General features: G+C 38.4%; 1 protein-coding gene across 1 annotated transcript in view; it reads left to right on the top strand.

The window, feature by feature from the left end:
- Window positions 1-22,319, top strand: part of ADAMTSL3 (ADAMTS like 3) — a 389,643-nt gene that overhangs the window by 208,054 nt on the left and 159,270 nt on the right. The window contains exons 10-14 of the mRNA XM_057543842.1: window positions 10,193-10,304; window positions 13,377-13,515; window positions 14,641-14,691; window positions 15,383-15,587; window positions 21,144-21,291. Of these exons, the coding sequence (XP_057399825.1) occupies window positions 10,193-10,304; window positions 13,377-13,515; window positions 14,641-14,691; window positions 15,383-15,587; window positions 21,144-21,291 (655 nt within the window). The remainder of the gene's footprint in view (window positions 1-10,192; window positions 10,305-13,376; window positions 13,516-14,640; window positions 14,692-15,382; window positions 15,588-21,143; window positions 21,292-22,319) is intronic.

The following is a 22,319-nucleotide window of genomic DNA, read 5'->3' as shown; positions in this document are numbered from 1 at the left end:
CTTCTGCCCATTTTTGGATTGGGGTGTTTGTTTCTTTGATATTGAGCTGAATGAGCTGTTTATATATTTTGGAGATTAATCCTTTGTCCGTTGATTCATTTGCAAATATTTTCTCCCATTCTGAGGGTTGTCTTTTCGTCTTGTTTATGGTTTCCTTTGCTGTGCAAAAGCTTTGAAGTTTCATTAGGTCCCATTTGTTTATTTTTGTTTTTATTTCCATTACTCTAGGAGGTGGATCAAAAAAGATCTTGCTGTGATTTATGTCAAAGAGTGTTCTTCCTATGTTTTCCTCTAAGAGTTTTATAGTGTCCAGTCTTATATTTAGGTCTCTAGTCCATTTTGAGTTTATTTTTGTGTATGGTGTTAGGGAGTATTCTAATTTCATTCTTTTACATGTAGCTGTCCAGTTTTCCCAGCACCACTTATTGAAGAGACTGTCTTTTCTCCATTGTATATCTTTGCCTCCTTTGTCATAGATTAGTTGACCATAGGTGCGTGGGTTAATCTCTGGGCTTTCTATCTTATTCCATTGATCTACGTTTCTGTTTTTGTGCCAGTACCATATTGTCTTGATTACTGTAGCTTTGTAGTATAGTCTGAAGTCAGGGAGTCTGATTCCTCCAGCTCCATTTTTTTGCCTCAAGACTGCTTTGGCTATTCGGGGTCTTTTGTGTCTCCATACAAATTTTAAGATGATTTGTTCTAGCTCCGTAAAAAATGCCATTGGTAATTTGATAGGGATTGCATTGAATCTGTAGATTGCTTTGGGTAGTATACTCATTTTCACAATATTGATTCTTCCAATCCAAGAACATGTTATATCTCTCCATCTGTTTTCGTGTCATCTTTGATTTCTTTCATCAGTGTCTTATAGTTTTCTGAGTACAGGTCTTTTGTCTCCTTAGGTAGGTTTATTCCTAGGTATTTTATTCTGTTTGTTGCAATGGCGAATGGGACTGTTTCCTTAATTTCTCTTTCTGATCTTTCGTTGTTAGTGTATAGGAATGCAAGAGATTTCTGTGCATTAATTTTGTATCCTGAAACTTTACCAAATTTATTGATTAGCTCTAGTAGTTTTTTGGTGGCATCTTTAGGATTCTCTATGTATAGTAGCATATCATCTGCAAACAGTGACTGTTTTACTTCTTCTTTTCCAATTTGTATTTCTTTTATTTCTTTTTCTTCTCTGATTGCTGTGGCTAGGACTTCCACAACTATGTCGCATAAGAGTGGCGAGAGTGGACATCCTTGTGTTCCTGATCTAGAGGAAATGCTTTCAGTTTTTCTCCATTGAGAATGATGTTTGCTCTGGGTTTGTCATATATGGCCTTTATTATGTTGAGGTAGGTAGATTCCCTCTATGCCCACTTTCTGTAGAGTTTTTATCATAAATGAGTGTTTTGTCAAAACTTTTTGTCAAAAGCTTTTTCTGCATCTATTGAGATGATCGTATGGTTTTTATTTTTCAATTTGTTAATATGGTGTATCACATTGCGTATATTGAAATATCCTTGCATCCCTGGCATACATCCCACTTGATCATGCTGTATGATCCTTTTAATGTGTTGTTGGATTCTGTTTGCTAGTATTTTCTTGAGGATTTTTGTATCTATATTCATCAGTGATATTAGCCTGTAATTTTCTTTTTTTGTAGTATCTCTGTCTGGTTTTGGTATCAGGGTGATGGTTGCCTCGTAGAGTGAGTTTGGGAGTGTTCCTTCCTCAGCAATTTTTTGAAAGAGTTTGAGAGGAATGGATGTTAGCTCTTCTCTAAATGTTCGATAGAACCCACCTGTGAAGCCCTCTGGCCCTGGACTTTTGTTTGTTGGAAGATTTTTAATCACAGTTTCAATTTCATTACTTGTGATTGGTCTGTTCATATTTTCTATTCCTTCTTGGTTCAGTCTTGGAAGGTTATATCTTTCTAAGAATTTGTCCATTTCTTCCAGGTTGTCCATTTAATTGGCATAGAGTTGCTTGTAGTAGTCTTTTATGATGCTTTGTATTTCTGCGGTGTCTGTTTTAACTTCTCCTTTTTCATTTCTAATTTTATTGATTTTAGTCCTCTCCCTCTTTTTATTGATGAGTCTGGCTAAAGGTTTATCAATTTTGTTTATCTTCTCAAGGAATCAGCTTTCAGTTTTATTGATCGTTGCTATTGTTTTCTTTGTTTCTATTTCATTTATTTCTGCTCTGATTTTATGATTTCTTTCCTTCTGCTAACTTTGGGTTTTGTCTGTTCTTCTTTCTCAAGTTCCTTTAGGTGTAAGGTTAGATTGTTTATTTGAGATGTTTCTTTTTTCTTAAGGTAGGATTGTATTGCTATAAACTTCCCTCTTAGAACTGCTTTTGCTGCATCCTATAGGTTTTGGATCATTGTATTCTTGTTGTCATTTGTCTTTAGGTATTTCTTGATTTCCTCTTTGATTTTGTCAGTGATCTCTTTGTTATTTAGTAACGTATTGTTTAGCCTCCATGTGTTTGTGCTTTTTACTTTACTTTTTTTCCCCTGTAATTGACTTCTAATCTCATAGCATTGTGGTCGGAAAAGATGCTTGATATGATTTCAATTTTCTTAAATTTACTGAGGTTTGATGTGTGACCCAAGATGTGATCTATACTGGAGAATGTTCTGTGTGCATTTGAGAGGAAAGTGTAATCTGCTGTTTTTGGATGGAATGTCCTATAAATATCAGTTAAATCTATCTGGTCTATTGTGTCATTTAAAGCTTTTGTTTCCTTATTAATTTTCTGTCTGAATGATCTGTCCATTGATGTAAGTGAGGTGTTAAAGTCCCCCACTATTACTGTGTTACTGTTGATTTCCTCTTTTATAGCTGTTAACAGTTGCCTTATGTATTGAGGTGCTCCTATGTTGGGTGCATATATAGTTATAATTGTTATATCTTCTTCTTGGATTGATCCCTTGATCGTTATGTAATGTCCTTCCTTGTCTCTTGTAACATTCTTTATTTTAAAGTCTATTTTATCTGATATGAGTATTGCTACTCCAGCTTTCTTTTGATTTCCATTTGCAGGGAATATCTTTTTCCATCCCCTCAGTTTCAGTCTGTATGTGTCCGTAGGTCTGATGTGGGTCTCTTGTAGACAACATATATATGGGTCTTGTTTATGTATCCATGCAGTGAACCTGTGTCTCTTGGTTGGAGCACTTAATCCATTCACATTTAAGGTAATTATTGATATGTATGTTCCTATTAGCATTTTCTTAATTGGTTTGGGTTTGTTTTTGTAGATCCTTTTCTTCTCTTGTGTTTCCCACTTAGAGAAGTTCCTTTAGCATTTGTTGTAGAGCTGGTTTGGTGGTGCTGAATTCTCTTAGCTTTTGCTTGTCTGTAAAGCTTTTGATTTCTCCATTGAATATGAATAAGATCCTTGCCAGATAGAGTAATCCTGGTTGTAGGTTCTTCCCTTTCATCACTTTAATATATCATGCCACTCCTTTCTGGCTTGTAGAGTTTCTGCTGAGAAATCAGCTGTTAACCTTATGGGAATTCCCTTGTATGTTATTTTTCATTTTTCCCTTGCTGCTTTTAATAATTTTTCTTTGTTTTTAATTTTTGCCAATTTGATTACTATGTGTCTTGGCATGTTTCTCCTTGGGTTTGTCCTGCCTGGGACTCTCTACGCTTCTTGGACTTGGGTGGCTATTTTCTTTCCCATATTAGGGAATTTTCGACTATAATCTCTTCAAATATTTTCTCGGGTCCTTTCTCTCTCTCTTCTCCTTCTGGGACCCCTATAATGTGAATGTTGGTGCATTTAATGTTGTCCCAGAGGTCTCTTAAGCTGTCTTCATTTCTTTTCATTCTTTTTTCTTTATTCTGTTCTGTGGCAGTGATTTCCACCATTCTGTCTTCCAGGTCACTTATCCGTTCTTCTGCCTCAGTTATTCTGCTATTGATTCCTTGTAGTGCATTTTTCATTTCAGTTATTGTATTGTTCATCTCTGTTTGTTTGTTCTTTGATTCTTCTAGGTCTTTGTTAAATATTTCTTACATCTTCTCGATCTTTGCCTCCATTCTTTTTCTGAGGTCCTGGATCATCTTCACTATCATTATTCTGAATTCTTTTTCTGGAAGGTTGCCTATCTCCACTTCATTTAGTTGTTTTTCTGGGATTTTATCTTGTTCCTTCATCTGGTACATAGTCCTCTTCCTTTTCATTTTGTCTGCTTTTCTGTGAATGTGGTTTTCGTTTACAGGCTGCAGGATTGTAGTTCTTCTTGTTTCTGCTCTCTGCCCTCTGGTGGATGAGGCTATCTAAGAGACTTGTGCAAGCTTCCTGATGGGAGGGACTGGTGGTGGGTAGAGCTGGGTGTTGCTCTGGTGGGCAGAGCTCAGTAAAACTATAATCCGCTTGTCTGCTGATGGGTGGGGCTGGGTTCCCTCCCTATTGGTTGTTTGGCCTGAGGTGACCCAGCACTGGAGGCTACAGCTCTTTGGTGTGACTAATGGTGGACTCTGGGAGGGCTCACGCCAAGGAGTACTTCCCAGAACTTCTGCTGCCAGTGTTCTTGTCCCCGTGGTGAGCCACAGCCACCCCCTGCCTCTGCAGGAGAACCTCCAACACCAGCAGGTAGGTTTGGTTCAGTTTCCTATGGGGTCACTGCTCCTTCCACCTGGGTCCTGATGCGTACACTACTTTGTGTGTGCCCTCCAAGAGTGGAGTCTCTGTTTCCCCCAGTCCTGTCAAAGTCCTGCACTTAAATCCCGCTTGCCTTCAAAATCTGATTCTCTGGGAATTCCTCCTCCCATTGCTGGACCCCCAGGTTGGGAAACCTAACGTGGGGCTCAGAACCTTCACTCCAGTGGGTGGACTTCTGTGGTATAATTATTCTCCAGTTTGTGAGTCACCCACTTATGGGATTTGATTTTATTGTGATTGTGCCCCTCCTGCCGTCTCACTGCGGCTTCTCCTTTGTCTTTGGATGTGGGGTATCTTGTTTGGTGAGTTCCAGTGTCTTCCTGTCGATGACTGTTCAGCAGTTAGTTGTGATTCTGATGCTCTCGCAAGAGGGAGTTAGCACATGTCCTTCTACTCTGCCATCTTGAACCTCTGTTGTTCCCTTTCCCAATGATTTTAAATTATTTTATTTATGATTCTTTTTCGGTATTTGTTTCCAGGAGAGGTTTTTGTTTTTTGGGTTGTTTTTTCCTGTAACGTGTTTTTTGGGTCTTGGTATTAATTTTACACTAGGTTTATAAAACAAATTGAGAAGTATTTCCTCTGTTCTTATTTTCTGTAACAGTTTGTGTGAGATTGCTATTACTTGACTAGTCAGATGTTTTATTCCCTTATGTGTCAGTTTTGTTTCAAGGAATTTGTCTATTTTAACTAGCTTTTTGAAAGTTATTGGCATAGATTTTTTTATAGTATTGTCTTATTTCTTCATTGTTGGAGAATCTGTAGCGAGTCTTCTTTCTCATTCCTAATTTTGATTATTTGTCTCTACTCTTTTTTTTCCTTAATCAGTCATGTTGGAGGTCTATCAATTTTATGAGACTTTTCACAGAAACACCTTTTGGCTTTATAAACCACTTTAAAGTAGTTTCATTCTCATATCATTAATGTTTGCTCTTATCTTTATTGTTATCATCTCTCTACTTTCTCTGGATTCAATATGTTATTCTTCTTCTAACTTTTTTTAATATAAATTTATTTATTTATTTATTTATTTTTGGCTGCATTGGGTCTTCATTGCTGCACCCGGGCTTTCTCTAGTTGTGGCGAGTGGGGGCTACTCTTCATTGCAGTGCGTGGGCCTCTCATTGCGGTGGCTTCTCTTGTTGCGGAGCATGGGCTCTAGGTGTGCACGATTCAGTAGTTGTGGCAGGTGGGCTCAGTAGTTGTGGCTTGCAGGCTCTAGAGTGCACGCTCAGTAGTTGTGGCTCATGGGCTTAGTTGCTCCGTGGCATGTGGGATCTGCCTGGACCAGCGATCGAACATTGGCATTGCCAATGCCAATCCCCTGCATTGGCAGGTGGATTCTTAACCACTGTGCCACCAGGCAAGTTCTTTTCTAACTTTTGGGGATGGCTGTTTAGATCAGTGATTTTCATCCAATTTTTCCATAACATATGCTTTTAACTCTATAAATTTCTCTCAAAGTATGCTTTAGATTTTGTTTGACAAAGTTTGATGTGAAATCTTTTTCTTCATCATTCAGTTAAGTTGTATTGTAATTTCCATAGTGATATATATGATATAGTGATATAGTGACTTATAGAATATTTAGAAGTGTAGCATCCAAGTATGTGGGAATTTTCAAGTAATGTCATCATTTTATACCTTAATTCTACTATAGTCAAATAACATATTATTTTAATGTTTTGAAATTTGTTAAAACTTAATTTGTGGCTCAGAACATAGCAAATTTTGGAAGACTATGATATGTAGTCTTCTGATGTTGGACACAATGTTCTACATATGTCAATTAGGTCATATTTATTAATGGTTTTATGCAAAATTATAGCCTTACTGATTTTTGTCTGCTTATTCTGTTAGTTACCACAAGAGACCTGGTAAAACTACCACTATGACTGTGCATTTGTCTATATTTTTTCTGTTTCTTGTCAATTTTTGAATTGTATATTTTGAGGTTAGGTGGTTAGGTACACTCACATTTAGAATCATTACCTCTTCTAGTGACTTGACCTCTTTATCATTGTGAAACTATTTTCTTTCAGCACTTTGAAGATATTGCTTCATTGTCTTCTGGCTTCCATTTATTCTGTTGAGAATTCAGCTGTCAGTCTTATTTTTGTTCCTTAGAAGGTAATGTGTCTTTTTTCTTTGCCTGCTTTCAAGTGTTTTCTCTTGTTTTTGGTTTTCATCAATTTGACTCTGATATAATTAATAACTTTCTTCTGCTTGAGGTTCCTGGTGCTTCATGAATCTGTAGCTTGATATCCATCATCAGTTTTGGAAGATTTTCTCATTTATTACCTCTTCAGATATAGCTTCTATCTTATTCTCTTTGTTCTCTTTTTCTGGGACTACAATTATACCTTTATCTCAAATGTCTAATTTCCATTTTCTTTTTATCTGTCAGTTTGCTAATTCTCTGAATAGGTGTATATAATCCAGAAGTCAGCAGATTATGACCAGCAAGCTGACCAACTGTCTTTGTAAATGGAGTTTACAGCTACCCCCATTTATTTATATATTACTTGTGGCTGCTTTTGCACTACACCAGCAGAGTTGAATAATTGCAACTGAGATAACGTGGCCTGAAAACTCACTTTTACTATCTGGTTAAGATAATATTTGCGGAACCCCAGTCTAGTCTACTAAGTCTATTCATTGAGATATTTATTTAAATTATTTTGTTTTTTATTTCTACAATCACATTTTATTTTTGTTATAGTTTCTTTGTTTCTGGTGAAATTCTCCATCTTGTCATTTAATTTCTTGAACATTTTAGTCACAGTATCTTTGTCTAGGTTTTCTTAAAAACAGAGCCTGAGGCGAAAGCTATGTACTAACACATGTTTTTTGACCGTGGGAATAGAATGAGGTTTTGCTAGGCCCTCAAGCAGGGAAACAAGACATGAAGCCAAGGCCAGAGTTACAGGAAATGGTAGTGGTATACTTACATTTTTAAGTTTCTATCAGTTAATGCCCATATCTGGATTTCCTATTTTTCTAATTATATGTCTATTTTCCCACTTTTTTGGTTGGTGTTAAATTTTATCTTTGTTGTATATCTAGGGTTAAAGTTTTGCTGCATATAGTAGAGGAAAGATTATAGATACCATTTGAGACTGGATTAATTATTGCTTCTAGAAGACAGGTTAGCAGCCAATCACTTTCATCCAAGGGACTGAAATAATTTGAATCTGGGCATCATTCCCTTTGAAAACTGGAATATTTCCAGTATTTTTTTTTGGCTGCATTGGGTCTTCGTTGCTGCACGCGGCCTTTCTCTGGTTGTGGTGAGTGGGGGCTACTCTTCGTTGCGGTGCGCAGGCTTCTCACTGCAGTAGCTTATCTTGTGGCGGAGCACAGGCTCTAGGCACGCAGGCTTCAGTAGTTGCAGCATGTGGGCTCAGTAGTTGCTGCACACGGGCCGTAGAGCACGTGGGCTTCAGTAGTTGTGGTGCATGGGCTCAGTAGTTGTGGTGCACAGGCTTAGTTGCTCCATGGCAAATGGGATCTTCCCAGACCAGGGCTTGAACCCGTGTCCCCTGCATTGGCAGGCAGATTCTTAACCGCTGCGCCACCAGGGAAGTCCTTTCCAGTCTACTCTAATTCCTAGGATACAGCTTTCTGGGGTCCCGGCTGGGAGCCTGGGCTGTTTACCAACACTCCTCACCTCAGCGGACCTGGAGCTCCAGGTTTTGCTGCCTCAGCCACTTGAGTCTGATGACAGGCCTGCTCAGCTTCTCAGCTGCTCAGTCACCACTTGTAAAATGGAAAATGTCTTGAGCAGAAAGGTGGTACTAAAGGTGGTACCAAATGTTATGATCACATGTCTGGGCTTCCTTTGTGTCTGGGATATTGGCCCTGCACATCCTCACTACTACGGTAGTTTTCTGATGCCTTCAAATACATTAAAAAGTATTTTATGCAGCACTTTTACTTACTCTCAGTGGGAGGATTCATCAGAAACAAACCGTTCTTCCATAGCCAGAAGCAAAACTCCTTAGAAGTCTTTTCTGTGCTATCCTCATCCCATCACTGTAACCCTGCCCCTCCCTCCCTGCACACACATCTCATGTCTGGAATTTTTCACCATTTTATAATTTTACAATTTTTTTTACCGTTTTATAATTAAATACATCAAAGTTTTCTTTTTCGGTCAACCCTTATTTAGATTTACTAATAAGCTTTACTGATTTATTTCATCGTTACTGCTTCTTGCATCTCACTACTTTCTTGTGGATTTATATTACTTCTTTTTCAGTATATCCTTTCATAGTTTTTTTTTTTTCCTAGTGAGAGTTTCTGTGTGGTAAAGTTTCTGTCATTTTGTGTCTGAGAAAAACTTTATTTCACTGATTACTGATTGATAATTTGATCATAGATTGTTTATAAGATGACAATTGATAATTGATTAGCAATGAATAATTTGGTTGTAGAATTCTAGATTAAAAAACTATTGTCCCTCATCACTTTGAAGGTATGCTTTTGTTTTCTTGCATCCATTATTGCCTGTGAGAAATCTGATGCCATTCTGATTCTCACTCCTTTGTAGGGAATCATTTTTTTTCTTTCTGATAACTTTCAGAATTTCTCTGTATCCTTGTTGTTGTATTTTTTACAATGTCTGCTCAGAACTTTATGAATATTTTTAGACTGAGTACTTCTGTTTTTCTTAAGGTCTAGGAAATTCTCAACAATGATGTAATCAAATATCACCTTTTTATTATTTTTTCTATTCTTTCTCTTGAACTCCATGTGATGCTGGCATTTCTGGATCTATCTCCCACAGCTTAACCTTTGTTTTCCCTTTCTTTTTCTCTTTGTGTTGTGTTCTGGGACCTTTCTTCAATTCACTCATTTGTTCAATCAGGAGGGAAGGAAAAAAGAGTAGGGAGAGGACTTGCTGCCTGAGTAAAATAACCTGAAAGTAAACTTACCTCTGTCTATAACTGCTTGCTCACTCTCATTGGTGCCCCTCCTCTATTTTAATTAGATACTGGAAAGCTTCTATGCAAACACCATGGATTTGTGTACATTTGAGTTTCTAGAGTTGTGCTTTCAGAAGGATTTTTCAGAAGGATCTGCTTAAAGATGCTTAAAGATGTTGTTATTATAAATGTAAGAATCGCAGTTATGTGCCATGTTGTAAGCAAACCCAGATTACATTTCCTGTCTCATTTCCTGTTCTCATGGAAATTAAAATCAAATGTATCGGGAAGAAAAATAAAACTTAAATAAATAAACTAAAAATGCACCTACATTTCTGTGAACTCATTCACAGGCATAGAATTATCTGGAAAAATGACTCCAAGGAGATTGGTCAAAGATCTTCTGAGATCCCATTTATGACAAATCTAATCGAGATGCTGTCACATCTTAAAATTCTGGGACTCTTCATGTACCACAGTTTATTGTGATAGATGTGTTTGTCTACGTAGGTGACTTGTGTTCACCTGATGTTGAAAGATGTGGAAGGCACTAGCTCCTTGCATGCGAATATATTATCAAAGTTGTCTCCGTCCAGACCAGGTACACTGCGGCCAAGGACAGCGTGGTCCAGTTCTTCTTTTACCAGCCAATCAGTCATCAGTGGAGACAAACTGACTTCTTTCCCTGCACTGTGACATGTGGAGGAGGTGAGGCACAGACTTTGTTCATGAATATTTAGAGCTCAGAGTTAGAAATGACACATTTGCTTTTTTGAAGCTGACTTTAGAGTTAGCGTGGTACTACCAAATGTAAAACAGATAGCTAGTGGGAAGCAGCCACATAGCACAGGGAGATCAGCTCGGTGCTTTGTGACCACCTAGAGGGGTGGGATAGGGAGGGTGGGAGAGAGACGCAAGAGGGAGGAGATATGGGGATATATGTATACGTATAGCTGACTCACTTTGTTATCCAGCAGAAACTAACACAACATTGTAAAGCAATTAGACCCCAATAAAGATGTTAAAAAAAAATTAACGTGGTAATTAGAGACGTGTAACCACACAGCATCCTACTCAGTGGCCTGGAATGCAGTGGTTTTAATGAATGTGTGTTTGCTTTATTCTTGAACATAGGTGAAAACTGGATTTAGAAAGCACCCTTTACTTTGAGCAAAGAGCTGGAAACATGTTTGCATGTCTCTCATGGACTCCAAACTAAAAGCCAAGAGATAGGGGGGATTTTTAATTCTTACCCATCAGAAAAACAAATATCTCTTTCTTTTTAATTTATTCCCCAGCTCTCACACACAGAGAGACGTTCTCATTTGGACACCTAAGTTAAAAGAGAAGCTTTCCGTTCTGGGAGGGACATATATAATGGGACTAAGCTTATTAGTTCAGTTGGTTCAATTCTTGGGAGGAGAATAGATGTTTCTCATAGCCGGTGCCCAAGGAAAGACACGATCAGTCCTGCTGGAACCTTCAATGGAAGCACCTGGCTGTGTGACTGTCCACCAAAGATAGCGTTGGCTGTAAGGACAGAAGGAACATTTTAGGCTCCTTTTGGGGGGTCCCCCAATATCCTGCCACTTTCTGTACACCGGCAGAATTTCAATACATTTGTTCATAATGTAGGAAGGCAGTCTGCCTTATTTCTTTCTCTTTTAGCTATCTCTGTACTGCTGCAAAATTAAAGAGAAAAATTAATTTTGTCTCTCCCCAAATTATAAACACCTGTATGCTCCTTGTCTCCTCCTAGAAATATGTTTCCATTTAGAGCAAAGATTATTTTCTTTAACTCAAGGAGCTGTAATCTCATTCTGTTATTGTCTTGGGGAAAAATAAAAACATACACATAAAACCCACAAGGAAAGCATTACCAAAATTTAATTATGTTAGTAATCAAATCTACTTGATTTGTGTTAAATGGCATTTCAGGGTTTTTGGTGTAATCAGGAAAATTAGCTCGCTGGTCTCCAAGGTATTTGGATGGACTTTCCTGGTCTTGTCTGCAATCATCTATGTGGGACACTTGAGATTAGTTTGGAGAAAGTACCAAGATTGCCACTGTCATCTGATATTGCAGACTTTCTGGCAGATATTGGCACCCAAGTAATATTTTATTGACTCCATTTGGATTTTCGTTCCTGTGGTTTTGACCTTGCTTTTTATAATGCATACCAGTCTGTCCTTCTACACTCAGCTTACATTTAAGCCTTGACTTGTAGAAAGCTGTCTATTGGTTTATAAAATCAGATTCCTCTCAGCAATCGGGCCTTTAAATGTATTTTTAGAACTTTAGACCAGTTGGCTGAGGCTGAGAACTTAACTCTGGGGTTTTTTTGTTTTGTTTTTTTTGTGTGTTTTTTTTTTTTTGGTGAAGAGCTCATTCTGGTTTTGAAAATTACTTTTTTAAAAACTTAACATGACACTTATGTAGTGACAGGAAACCTGGAATCAAATCTTTCAGGAAGTTAGAAGCATCATTTTGTGAGTTGTTTTTTAAGTTTATAGCACTCATCCGTGTGGAATGTTCACTTTCCTCAGAGACTGTACAAACTGAATTTAATAGAATCAGGAATAAGTCTTCATTCCTTCTTCTTTGAAGGCTTATGAGGCAGAGTGAGATGTAGGCGGGGAGGGTTTTGTTCCTCTCTGTATAGACAATGTTTATTTTCCCAGTTAGAAAGTTTATTGTCATCAGAGGTACCCCTAGGTACCCCAGGACAGGAAATAAGTAAAATGTACAAGCAATGGAATATTATACAGAAGAAAGAAGCAACAGTACAAGGATAGTTCTCAGAAATGTAATGTTGAGTGAGAAAAGTAGAAAACAGAACAGGACTTAAAACACAGTATCATTAATTTAGTCAAAACAGATACACACAAAACAAAATTACATAAGACAGATATATATTTAAGGACATATAAACAATAAATAGGTGTCTCTGGGGGATTGTAATGGGCGTGGTGATGGGAGAAGAGAAAGTATACGGAAACAAGAGAGCCTTGCACAGTGCCAGGATGACAGTGAGGAGAGGTGACGATGAATAGCTACCTTCTTTCTGTACCTGAGCTCCAAACATTTTCAAAGGCGTCTATTGTAACTTTTAGTTATAAGTGCTGAGAGTGACACAATCAGATCAAGTGGTCATTCTCAATCTTGGCCACACATATTAGTCATCTTAGAAGAACCTGAGAGTCTTTTTTAAAAAGTCTTCTTTTTTTTTTTGCTGCTGCTGCACCATATCACCTAGCATTTGTCTAGAGATTTACATTTTTAACAAAGCTTTGACACACATGATCTTATTCGCTCCCCACAACAACTCTGAACCTAAAGTAGTTCGGGAAACTGAAAATAGTACTCAATCCAATTGTTAGCTCTCCATAGGTGCTTTGGCTAAAGAGCCTTACACCCCCTCAGGATTAAGCAGTGGGCGTCTGCTGCTTCTACTACCCCGCAGCCTGGGAATAAAGGAACAACTTTATTTCTTTGGTCTCAATGCAATCATGGCAACAGAAAGCACCCGCTCCTTCCGCTTTGACCAGTGGAAATGCTGATTTCTTGGCTGCAGTGCTTCTGATTTAATTGGACCAGGAAGGGACCTGGGCGTTGGTGTACATTAAAGCCTCCCAAGTGGTTCTGTTATACACCCAGGGTTGAGAACCACTGAGTTCAGTTTCTTAAAGAGGAATAAAAAAGTGTGTGGCAAGTGATAACTTTGTCAAGTAAACCCCAAACGGATGCGATCTTCAGACTTTCTTGTTCTGCTGCTTTAGGGTATCAGCTCAATTCTGCTGAATGTGTGGATATCCGGTTGAAGAGGGTGGTTCCTGACCATTATTGCCATTACTACCCTGAGAATGTGAAACCAAAACCAAAACTGAAGGAATGCAGCATGGATCCTTGCCCATCAAGGTTTGCATAACTGCCCATACCCTTTTTCCTTTAAAAAGAAACAAATCAACTGCAGCTGTGACTGATCCACCCTTGCCAGGCAACACATTGCCATTGCGTGACCTTGAACGTACACTGGTGGCGGGTACCTGTATTCACATTTATAACCGTGGTCAGTAGGAATTAGGCTCATCAGCTTACTCAGTCTAGTTCTCTCCTGTGGCCTATGTGTCCATGTGCTGTGATCTTTGACTGTTGATAACGAACCTCTTTGAGCATCTCCTGCACATACAGCATGAACATTCTCTTCATCCAGGTACAGTGTCTAGTCCATCTTGCCAGCCGTAAATATCAGTAACTCACCATTTTAGCTTTTTAAGCTGGGTCACCAATCACCACGTTTTGACTTTTGAAGTGTACACATTAGATTCAGTATAAAGAATGCATGGTGCAAGGAAGTGAAGAGTTTTAATGCCAGAGCAGTAAAGCTATGCATAAACTATCCTGCTGCATAATTTAGTACCTGATGACTTGGATTGCCTGGGGAAGTTTCCTGGCTTTACTACAGTATCTTAAAATAACAGCATACTGTCAAGTCCCAGAATCCCCCAGTTATCTGCCAGCTGGCTAAGGCAGAAGTGTGCAAGTGGAAAAGGAAGCATTCTCAGTGGATTTCATTTCCTATCACGAAGCTGTGCATTTCCTGTAATCCCAGGTGTATGTAATTATTAATAGAGGCCTTTTCAAAGGGCAAATACTGTGAAACAAAATGGTTTTCTAAAGATCCTGCTAATATGACAGTGTGTTAATATCATTAATATATTTTATCAGACTAACCTGCTAAGATGATAAAAGGGAATAAATAGATTTATCTAAATTAAGAGAAACTCCTTCCTTGATGACTACATATTACTAGTTCCATTTTCTACATTTTCATATAGAATTGGTGATGTTGTGTGTCAGAGATTTTCCTAAAAATTAAGGAGATCGTGGCTGAATTTTGGGGGAAATGGTTCATAACACTCGGCATATTTAGTTTTTAATTTGAAAGAGCTCTGTCTTTTGGGATGTCACATCTGTGCTAGTCAAATTAATAAATACGTTAATTGATTAGAAATTATATTCTCACAATGATTTCATTTGTAGTGATGGATTTAAAGAGATCATGCCCTATGACCACTTCCAACCTCTCCCTCGGTGAGTTACAGGTTTCCTTTTTCTTTCTGTAATATGCTGTAAGTAATTTGCAAGGAACTGTAGTATCTGTAGCAATAGACCAAAATGTAAGAGGGACAGTTATTAGACCTTTCACAGAGAGATAACGGAACACAGACTTCAAGTCCATAATAAGAAAGATCTTTCTAAGAATTATATGGAATAGGCTGGCTCAGAGGGTGATGTTTTCTGTCACTGGAGATGTCAAGCGTATCTTGATAACTGGGTATTATTATAGAGGGACCTCAAGCATTGCAATTGATCAGAAATTTGCATTCCCTTTTATACCTAGAAGACTAGGATGGTTCTTTCTGACTTTGAGATTCTGTGATGCCCTAGTAATGTTGTCCATTTGTGTTTTATAGTTTAGAGACTGTTTGAAGATGCTTTCACACTTTATAGTTTAATTTATTTGATTCTCACAATGGTTGTGGTAATACACGAGGGCAGGTGTCTTACTCCCATTTGACAATAACCTTCGGGTCAAAGGAGTTAAGTACCCTGTGACTGTAGATTGTGTGTAGCAGTTAAGATTAAAGTCTTAAGGTTCCAGTTCTGTGCTCTTTCAACCGAACCACAACTGTTATTCCAGGGCTGTACTTTTTGCAATCAACTTTGCAAGCTTGAAACAAGCAACAAATAAATAATGTGTTTTCGTTTGTTTGCTTTTGAGCTGGGAACATAATCCTTGGACTGCGTGTTCGGTGTCCTGTGGAGGTGGGATTCAAAGGCGGAGCTTCGTGTGTGTGGAGGAGTCCATGCATGGAGAGATACTGCAAGTGGAAGAATGGAAGTGCATGTATGCACCTAAACCCAAGGTTATGCAAACCTGCAATCTGTTCGACTGTCCCAAGTGGATTGCCATGGAGTGGTCTCAGGTAAGATTTGAGTACATGCCACTTTTTTTAGAAATTAATTAATTAATTAATTTTTAGCTGCATTGGGTCTTGGTTGCTGTGTGTGGGCTTTCTCTAGTTGCAGCGAGCGGGGGCTACCCTTCGTTGCAGTGTGTGGGCTTCTCATTGTGGTGGCTTCTCTTACTGCGGAACACAGGCTCTAGGTGTGGGGTTCCAGAGTGCAGGCTCAGTAGTTGTGGCGCACGGGCTTAGTTGCTCCGCGGCATGTGGGATCTTCCCCGACCAGGGCTCGAGCCTGTGTCCCCTGCATTGGCAGGTGGATTCTTAACCACTGTGCCGCTGGGGAAGTCCCGAGTACACGTCACTTTTTAATTCAATCTCAGATTTTAATGATTATTTGCCATGCTCCCAACACTGTACTGGGCACCTTGAGGGAGGCAGAAGTTGTATATGAACGGGGTTCCTACTCCCAAAGAGCTTAGGAAGAGGCAGTTGGAGGACAATGTAAGAGAGAACATTGCAGGCATCAACACAGGTAAGAACAATTAATTAAGAACCATGGTACATCTGAACGGAACAGGCATTAGAGCAGAGTTGATTGGGAAGTCTTTGTTGCCCTTGTAGTGCTTGACCCATCTTTAAGATTTAACCAAACGAGAGCCTAGTGAAGACATAACTGTGAGGTAGGGCCAAGCCGAGACGGCTGAGCAAAGGCAGAAATGACACAGAATGACTAGATGCTGAAAAAGGCCCTAATTCATCTGGATTAAAGAGAGAACCCACGTTACTAAGAATTGGAATATTGGGGCTTCCCCGGTTGCACAGTGGTTAAGAATCCGCCTGCCAGTGCAGGGGACACGGGTTTGATCCCTGGTCCTGGAAGATCCCACATGCCGTGGAGCAACTGAGCCCGTGTGCCACAACTACTGAGTCTGCGCTCTAGAGCCCGGGAGCCACAACAAGAGAAGCCACCGCAATGAGAAGCCCACACACCGCAACGAAGAGTAGCCCCCGCTCGCCGCAACTAGAGAAAGCCTACACAGCAACCAAGACCCAATGCAGCCAAAAATAAATTAAAAAAAAAAAAAAAAGAATTGGAAAATTCAGATGGAGATGATAAAACTGACATTAGAGGTATGTTCTTAGTCTGGTGGTTACTAAGAAGCTTTGCTATTTTTGTTGAAGAAAATAAATGTAATATATTTTAAGTAATTGAGACAATAGACTGATGCTGGGAAAGACCAGAGGCAGGCAGCCTATTTGGAAGCCATTGAGGTGTCAGGTGGTGGGAAAGGAGAAAAGGGCAACATCACAGAGGTGTAACAAGGCCTTGTGTTAGATTAGCTTAGTTTCCTCTCTAGGGAGACAAGCAAGTAAACCTCTAGAGCAAATAAAGTGCAGTTGGATTAGTCAAAAAATTGCAGGTATTGGTATTTAATATTTTAAGCTTAAACTTTTAATTTGCTAGAGGGTGAGACATAATTGACTCATGTTTCTTTAGCTCTTTCGAGTGATCCCTACATATTTAGTTCAACACACACATGCATTTATCTATTTATTTATTCAGTGTGCCAGCTGCCATCCTTAGGAGTAAATAAAACCTTCTTCTACCCCCCCGGCAAAAGCTCATAATCCAGTTGCAGAAACCATACACGCAAATGAACAGTTGTGATGCAGTGTGACACTGCAGTGAGCGGTATGATGTCCTGTATGGCCGGCGCACAGAGGTGGGGTGATTCACCCTACTTGAAGGTGTCAGAGCAGGCTTCCGAAAGGAGGAAGCACTTGAACTGAAACTTGAAGAGTAGAGATAAGTGAGTTTTCTGGGTGAAAGACCCACTTCCAGCCCCAGTTTACAGATGCTATCTCATCACAGTCCTTTTCTGATATCCCTGGCTCAAGATCATCACCCCCTACTGCTTCATTTGTACTTAGTAGGGCAGTAGTTATCCATCCTTTTTTGTTCACATACCAAAAGAAGTTTGGAAAATTACATACCCCTTCATATATATTTAGGTTGACATCTAAAATTTTTATCACAAGTTTAAATTTAAAAAATCAAAGAATGTCATTTCTAACATGTCTTGAAGGCTGACATTTTAAAATAAAAGTGTTATAACATTAGAAAAAATATGTCCAGTAGAATGTAAATGCCATGATGGTTTCTATCCTTGCCATCTTCCTTTTTAAAAAACATATGAACAAACTCTTGAATAATTTGAATGTTTTGCATTATTTTCCCCTTGAACTCACATTTTCAAACCACTCCCCCCCACAGAATTTATCCTAATATAATGTACTTTTATGCTTTAAAGTCTTTTATTGGTTACCCTATTCTACTTTTCTCTAAGAAAATATGTGTAGCAGTTGAAATTAATTTATTTTAATTTCCTATAGCCATAAGGCTTTAAGTATTAGAAATGTTCCCCTGGATTAAGTTATTATTAAATTTAATCTTAGTACACAACCAAAACAACAATTAAATGTATTTCGATTTCTCGTGAATGATTATTATACATAAAAAGTAAATTTTCCTTTGAAATTAGTCTTCCAAGAAGATGAGTGGGGCTTTAAAAAATAGTCCATTGCCAGAAAGAAACATGGGTTCAGCAGTAATTTTATTCTTAATTTTAACTGTTGATTTCTTGTTTTAGCTTATTTTGCATGTACACACTGGGAAGCCTTGTTCACATAAATCAATAGACTGAGATGGAAGGATTTTATTATGGCAAGGTCATTCGGTTCTTTGAACTCAAGTTATATGCGAAAAATCATATTGTGATCTCTCCTCAAAAATCAACATTACTTCTACAACCTGCAGAGCTTGTTTTCCACTCTTACAGTCTTACCCATATGTTTTGTGTTGTCTTTAGAGCTTTTATACCACCCCCACCCCATCTATATCATGACTTTATTGTCACTTACAATACCCAAATGAAGGATTGTTAACCAACGCATCTCATTCATCTTTCTTGGCTCTTCATACTTTCCACTTTTTAAAAAATCAGGGCTTCCCTGGTGGCGCAGTGGTTGAGAATCTGCCTGCTAATGCAGGAGACACGGGTTCGAGCCCTGGTCTGGGAAGATCCCACATGCCACCGAGCAGCTGGGCCCGTGAGCCACAGCTGCTGAGCCTGCGCGTCTGGAGCCTGTGCCCCGCAACGGGAGGGGCCGCGATAGTGCAAGGCCCGCGCACCGCGATGAAGAGCGGTCCCCGCACCGCGATGAAGAGTGGCCCCCACTTGCCGCAACTAGAGAAAGCCCTCGCACGAACCAAAGACCCAGCACAGCCAAAAATAAATAAATAAATAAATAAATAAATAAATAAAATTTAGAAATGGCTTCTGTGAAAGTCACTGAAGTTATTTAAAAAAAAAAAAAATCAAACACATTCTCAGTGATGAGAATTTGCTATCATTAAGGATGTATTCAGCTTGAAAGAGGAGTTCTGGGAATGTTGTAAACACTGACCACATCATTGGGGTAAGTGTCCAGCTTCCTGAGAAGCTACTGAGGAAATAATATTCCTTTGGATTGACCAGTTCTAGGGTAGTTATACCTTATAATCATATTGTTTTCTTTCTCTTTGGGGCAGAATTTTTTTTCTTTCTTGGCCAATATAAAATAGCCTCTTAAGATCACATATATTTCAAATAGGTGAATGTGGGGGTAGGTGAATCAGTTTCCCAGACGTCAGATATAATCTCAAACCTCACTAAATTCATTCAGTATTTGTTCAGTGGTCATAAGAGTGGCATGAGGGAATAAGAGAGGTTTCCTGCTATTCTGCTCTTCTTGGAGATGGGTCTATGCTGAAAAAGGCCTCCATATCCTCTGCAACTCATCTGTGACAATTGAAGAAGCATCCATGGACTCAGGAAAGAATCTTTAAGCTTTATGAAGCAGTGGTGAAGTAATTATTTTGACAACAGGAGGCTCTGGGATGGATTTCCACTCTGCCTCTTAGGAACTGCATGACCTTGAGCAAGGTCCTTAGGTGGTGGGCTGTTCATTTGCTCATCTGTTAAATGGGAGTGAAACTGCTAACCTGCCAGTGTGTCAGGATGGTTAGTGAGATCACATCTGCAGAACAGTGTGTGTTCTGTAGCACATGCCCAAGGCTTCTTGACCTCTCCCAGGGATGGATCCAGGATTGGTGGGGCCTGAAGTTTATACCATATGGAAGTGACTTTTTAAAAAAATCTATTTTATTCAAGTATAGTTGATTTACGATGTTGTGTTAATTTCTGCTGTATAGCAAAGTGTTTCAGTTATACGTATATATATATATATATATATATATATATATATATATATATATATATATAAAATACATTCTTTTTTGTATTCTTACCCATTATGGTTTGTCACAGGATATTAAATATAGCTCCGTGTGCTACACAGTAGGACCTTGTTGTTTATCCATTCTGTGTATAATAGTTTACATCTGCTAATCCCAAACTCTCAATCCATCCCTCCCCTACCAAGGAGGTGATTTTTTAAGAAGAAAGAATACAAAACACAAATATTGGGTATCTAAGTAAATGTTTATGTACAATAATAAAAGAAATTGTAAGAAATTACAAATTTTTTTAAGCTGACAACCCTAATGTGAACTCCTCTGGACTTTAGTTAATAATAATGTATCAGTATTGGTTTATCAGTTGTAGCAAAGGCACCACGCTAATGCAAGATATTAACACTAGAGAAAACTGTATGTAGCAGAAAGGGGGCATATGGGAACTCTCTGTACTATCTGCTCAATTTTTCTATAAACCTTAAATAGTCCTAAAAAATAAAGTCTTGATTTTTAAAAAAACCACACACACATATACATACATATATGCTCACCAACATAATGTACATAAATTGAAAACATATCGTGGATGTTCATGACATGAAAATATTCCATTCATAGACAAGAGTACCTTCCAAATCATAAACAAATAATTCAAGAAAAAAAATACTGACAACACAAAGTTCATAAAAACTTAGAGAAAATAGCATAATGTTCTTATTAATTTTAAGTGCCTGATACATCTATAATATTTTTTTCCTAAACTTTTTGGCTGAATACTCTTCGATGGCCCTTTCATATGACAACAATTTTGGAAGATCGATTTCTATACACAGAATAGAAAGATAATCCTCTAGCATGGTTGAGCAAAATTTGATATTTTTTTAAATTAATAGTTTAGAAAAGTTTCTTTTGTCTTCACAAATTGTTTTGGATGATGTCATGTGAATTTTTAATTAAATTTGAGAAAACCTATATTAAGTTTCTTGCATATTTGCGTAGAAAGATTTCAGGGCATTTCAATTTTTCTTGCACTGTGACCTCACCTGAAATACTTCTCGAATGGAGAATGGGAAGGAAGCCTTGCAAGGGAGGGGCCCTGAAGCATAAGAATCATGGGAGATCAGCCTCCACCCCCTTCCTTACATAATGTTTATCTAACGGTCTTTTGTGTTTAACATTCATGTAGATTAGTGACTCTCCTGTGCATGAGACCTTAATACCTTTGTGGATCTCTTCATGAACAAGAATTTCATTGGCTTCTCTTTTCATCTTTGAAGTGCACAGTGACTTGTGGCCGGGGGTTACGTTACCGGGTTGTTCTGTGTATCAACCATCGTGGACAGCACGTTGGTGGCTGTAATCCACAACTGAAGTTACACATCAAAGAAGAATGTATCATTCCCATCCCGTGTTACAAACCCAAAGGTAAGTTTGTGGTGCATTTTAAAGTTAAATCAAACGGTGTTTTCCAGCTCTCTTACTAATATTGCAGCATTTGAATTTCAACGTACTAACTTTCTTATAAAAATTGTTTTACTGACAGATTACAGTAGACCCATCCACCTAGATAAAGAAGTTAGACCTATGTGATTAATTGGTCTGGAAAAGAAACTGAGCTCTTATTGATTCAGTACATATAGAGTGGCTCCTGTCTAGGCTTATATTAACATTTCTTGGTGGGCATAAAATAATTTGATGCAGTCCTGCTTTGAAGAAAAAGGAGAAGGAGGATGAAGAGAAAAAGGAAAAGGAGAATTCCCACATGCCTTCCACCAGAGTGTACATTTCTTGAGGAAGGAACAATGCCAGCTTCATCATATGTCCTATTGCCTACCATGAATGAATGAAGACTTTCAGTTCCCAATCTAGATTTATAGATGCACTTAGAAATTCTTTTGTAGTTCCCACTTGTTCCACATGAATTAGCAGAAATGGGTAGCATCCATGGGTAAGGAAGTCTTGGCATCATCTTTTGGATGTATGTTCCTCTCTAGACATGATTTTTTCCATATACGTACTTTTGTAAGGTATTACCAGTCCTCGTGACAAGTATTTCCTTTTGGAAATGGAAAAAGAATTACTCCCAAGTGTCAGTGCCAAGGAGTCTTCCTTAGTACTTTGGAGAGGATGATAAAATTCTTCTTCATTATTTCTGGGTGCATTATTTACACAAATAGCCTCATAGGCAACTAACTATTCAAAAAATATTTATTTGATGATGTCTGTCTTCCAGAAAAATCACTGGTTTCCATGCAAGGTACAAACACTGATTATATAACTTCATCAGTGAAGTCTTTTCTCCTTATTTCTGCAGTCAGTGGTACTTTTATAGCCACTTTCTTAGTGTCTGTGATTTCCCTGAAGCAGTCCAAAATTATTTCCTTTCTCATTTCATAATTAGATTGTTTCTTTCTTCACATCTTAGGAAGCTTCAAAGGACAGAGAGGGGCACC

Source organism: Balaenoptera acutorostrata, chromosome 3 (assembly GCF_949987535.1).
Source record: "Balaenoptera acutorostrata chromosome 3, mBalAcu1.1, whole genome shotgun sequence".
NCBI lineage: Eukaryota > Metazoa > Chordata > Mammalia > Artiodactyla > Balaenopteridae > Balaenoptera > Balaenoptera acutorostrata.
Note: the sequence above shows the minus strand (reverse complement) of the source record. Positions and strands in the feature narration are given on the sequence as shown.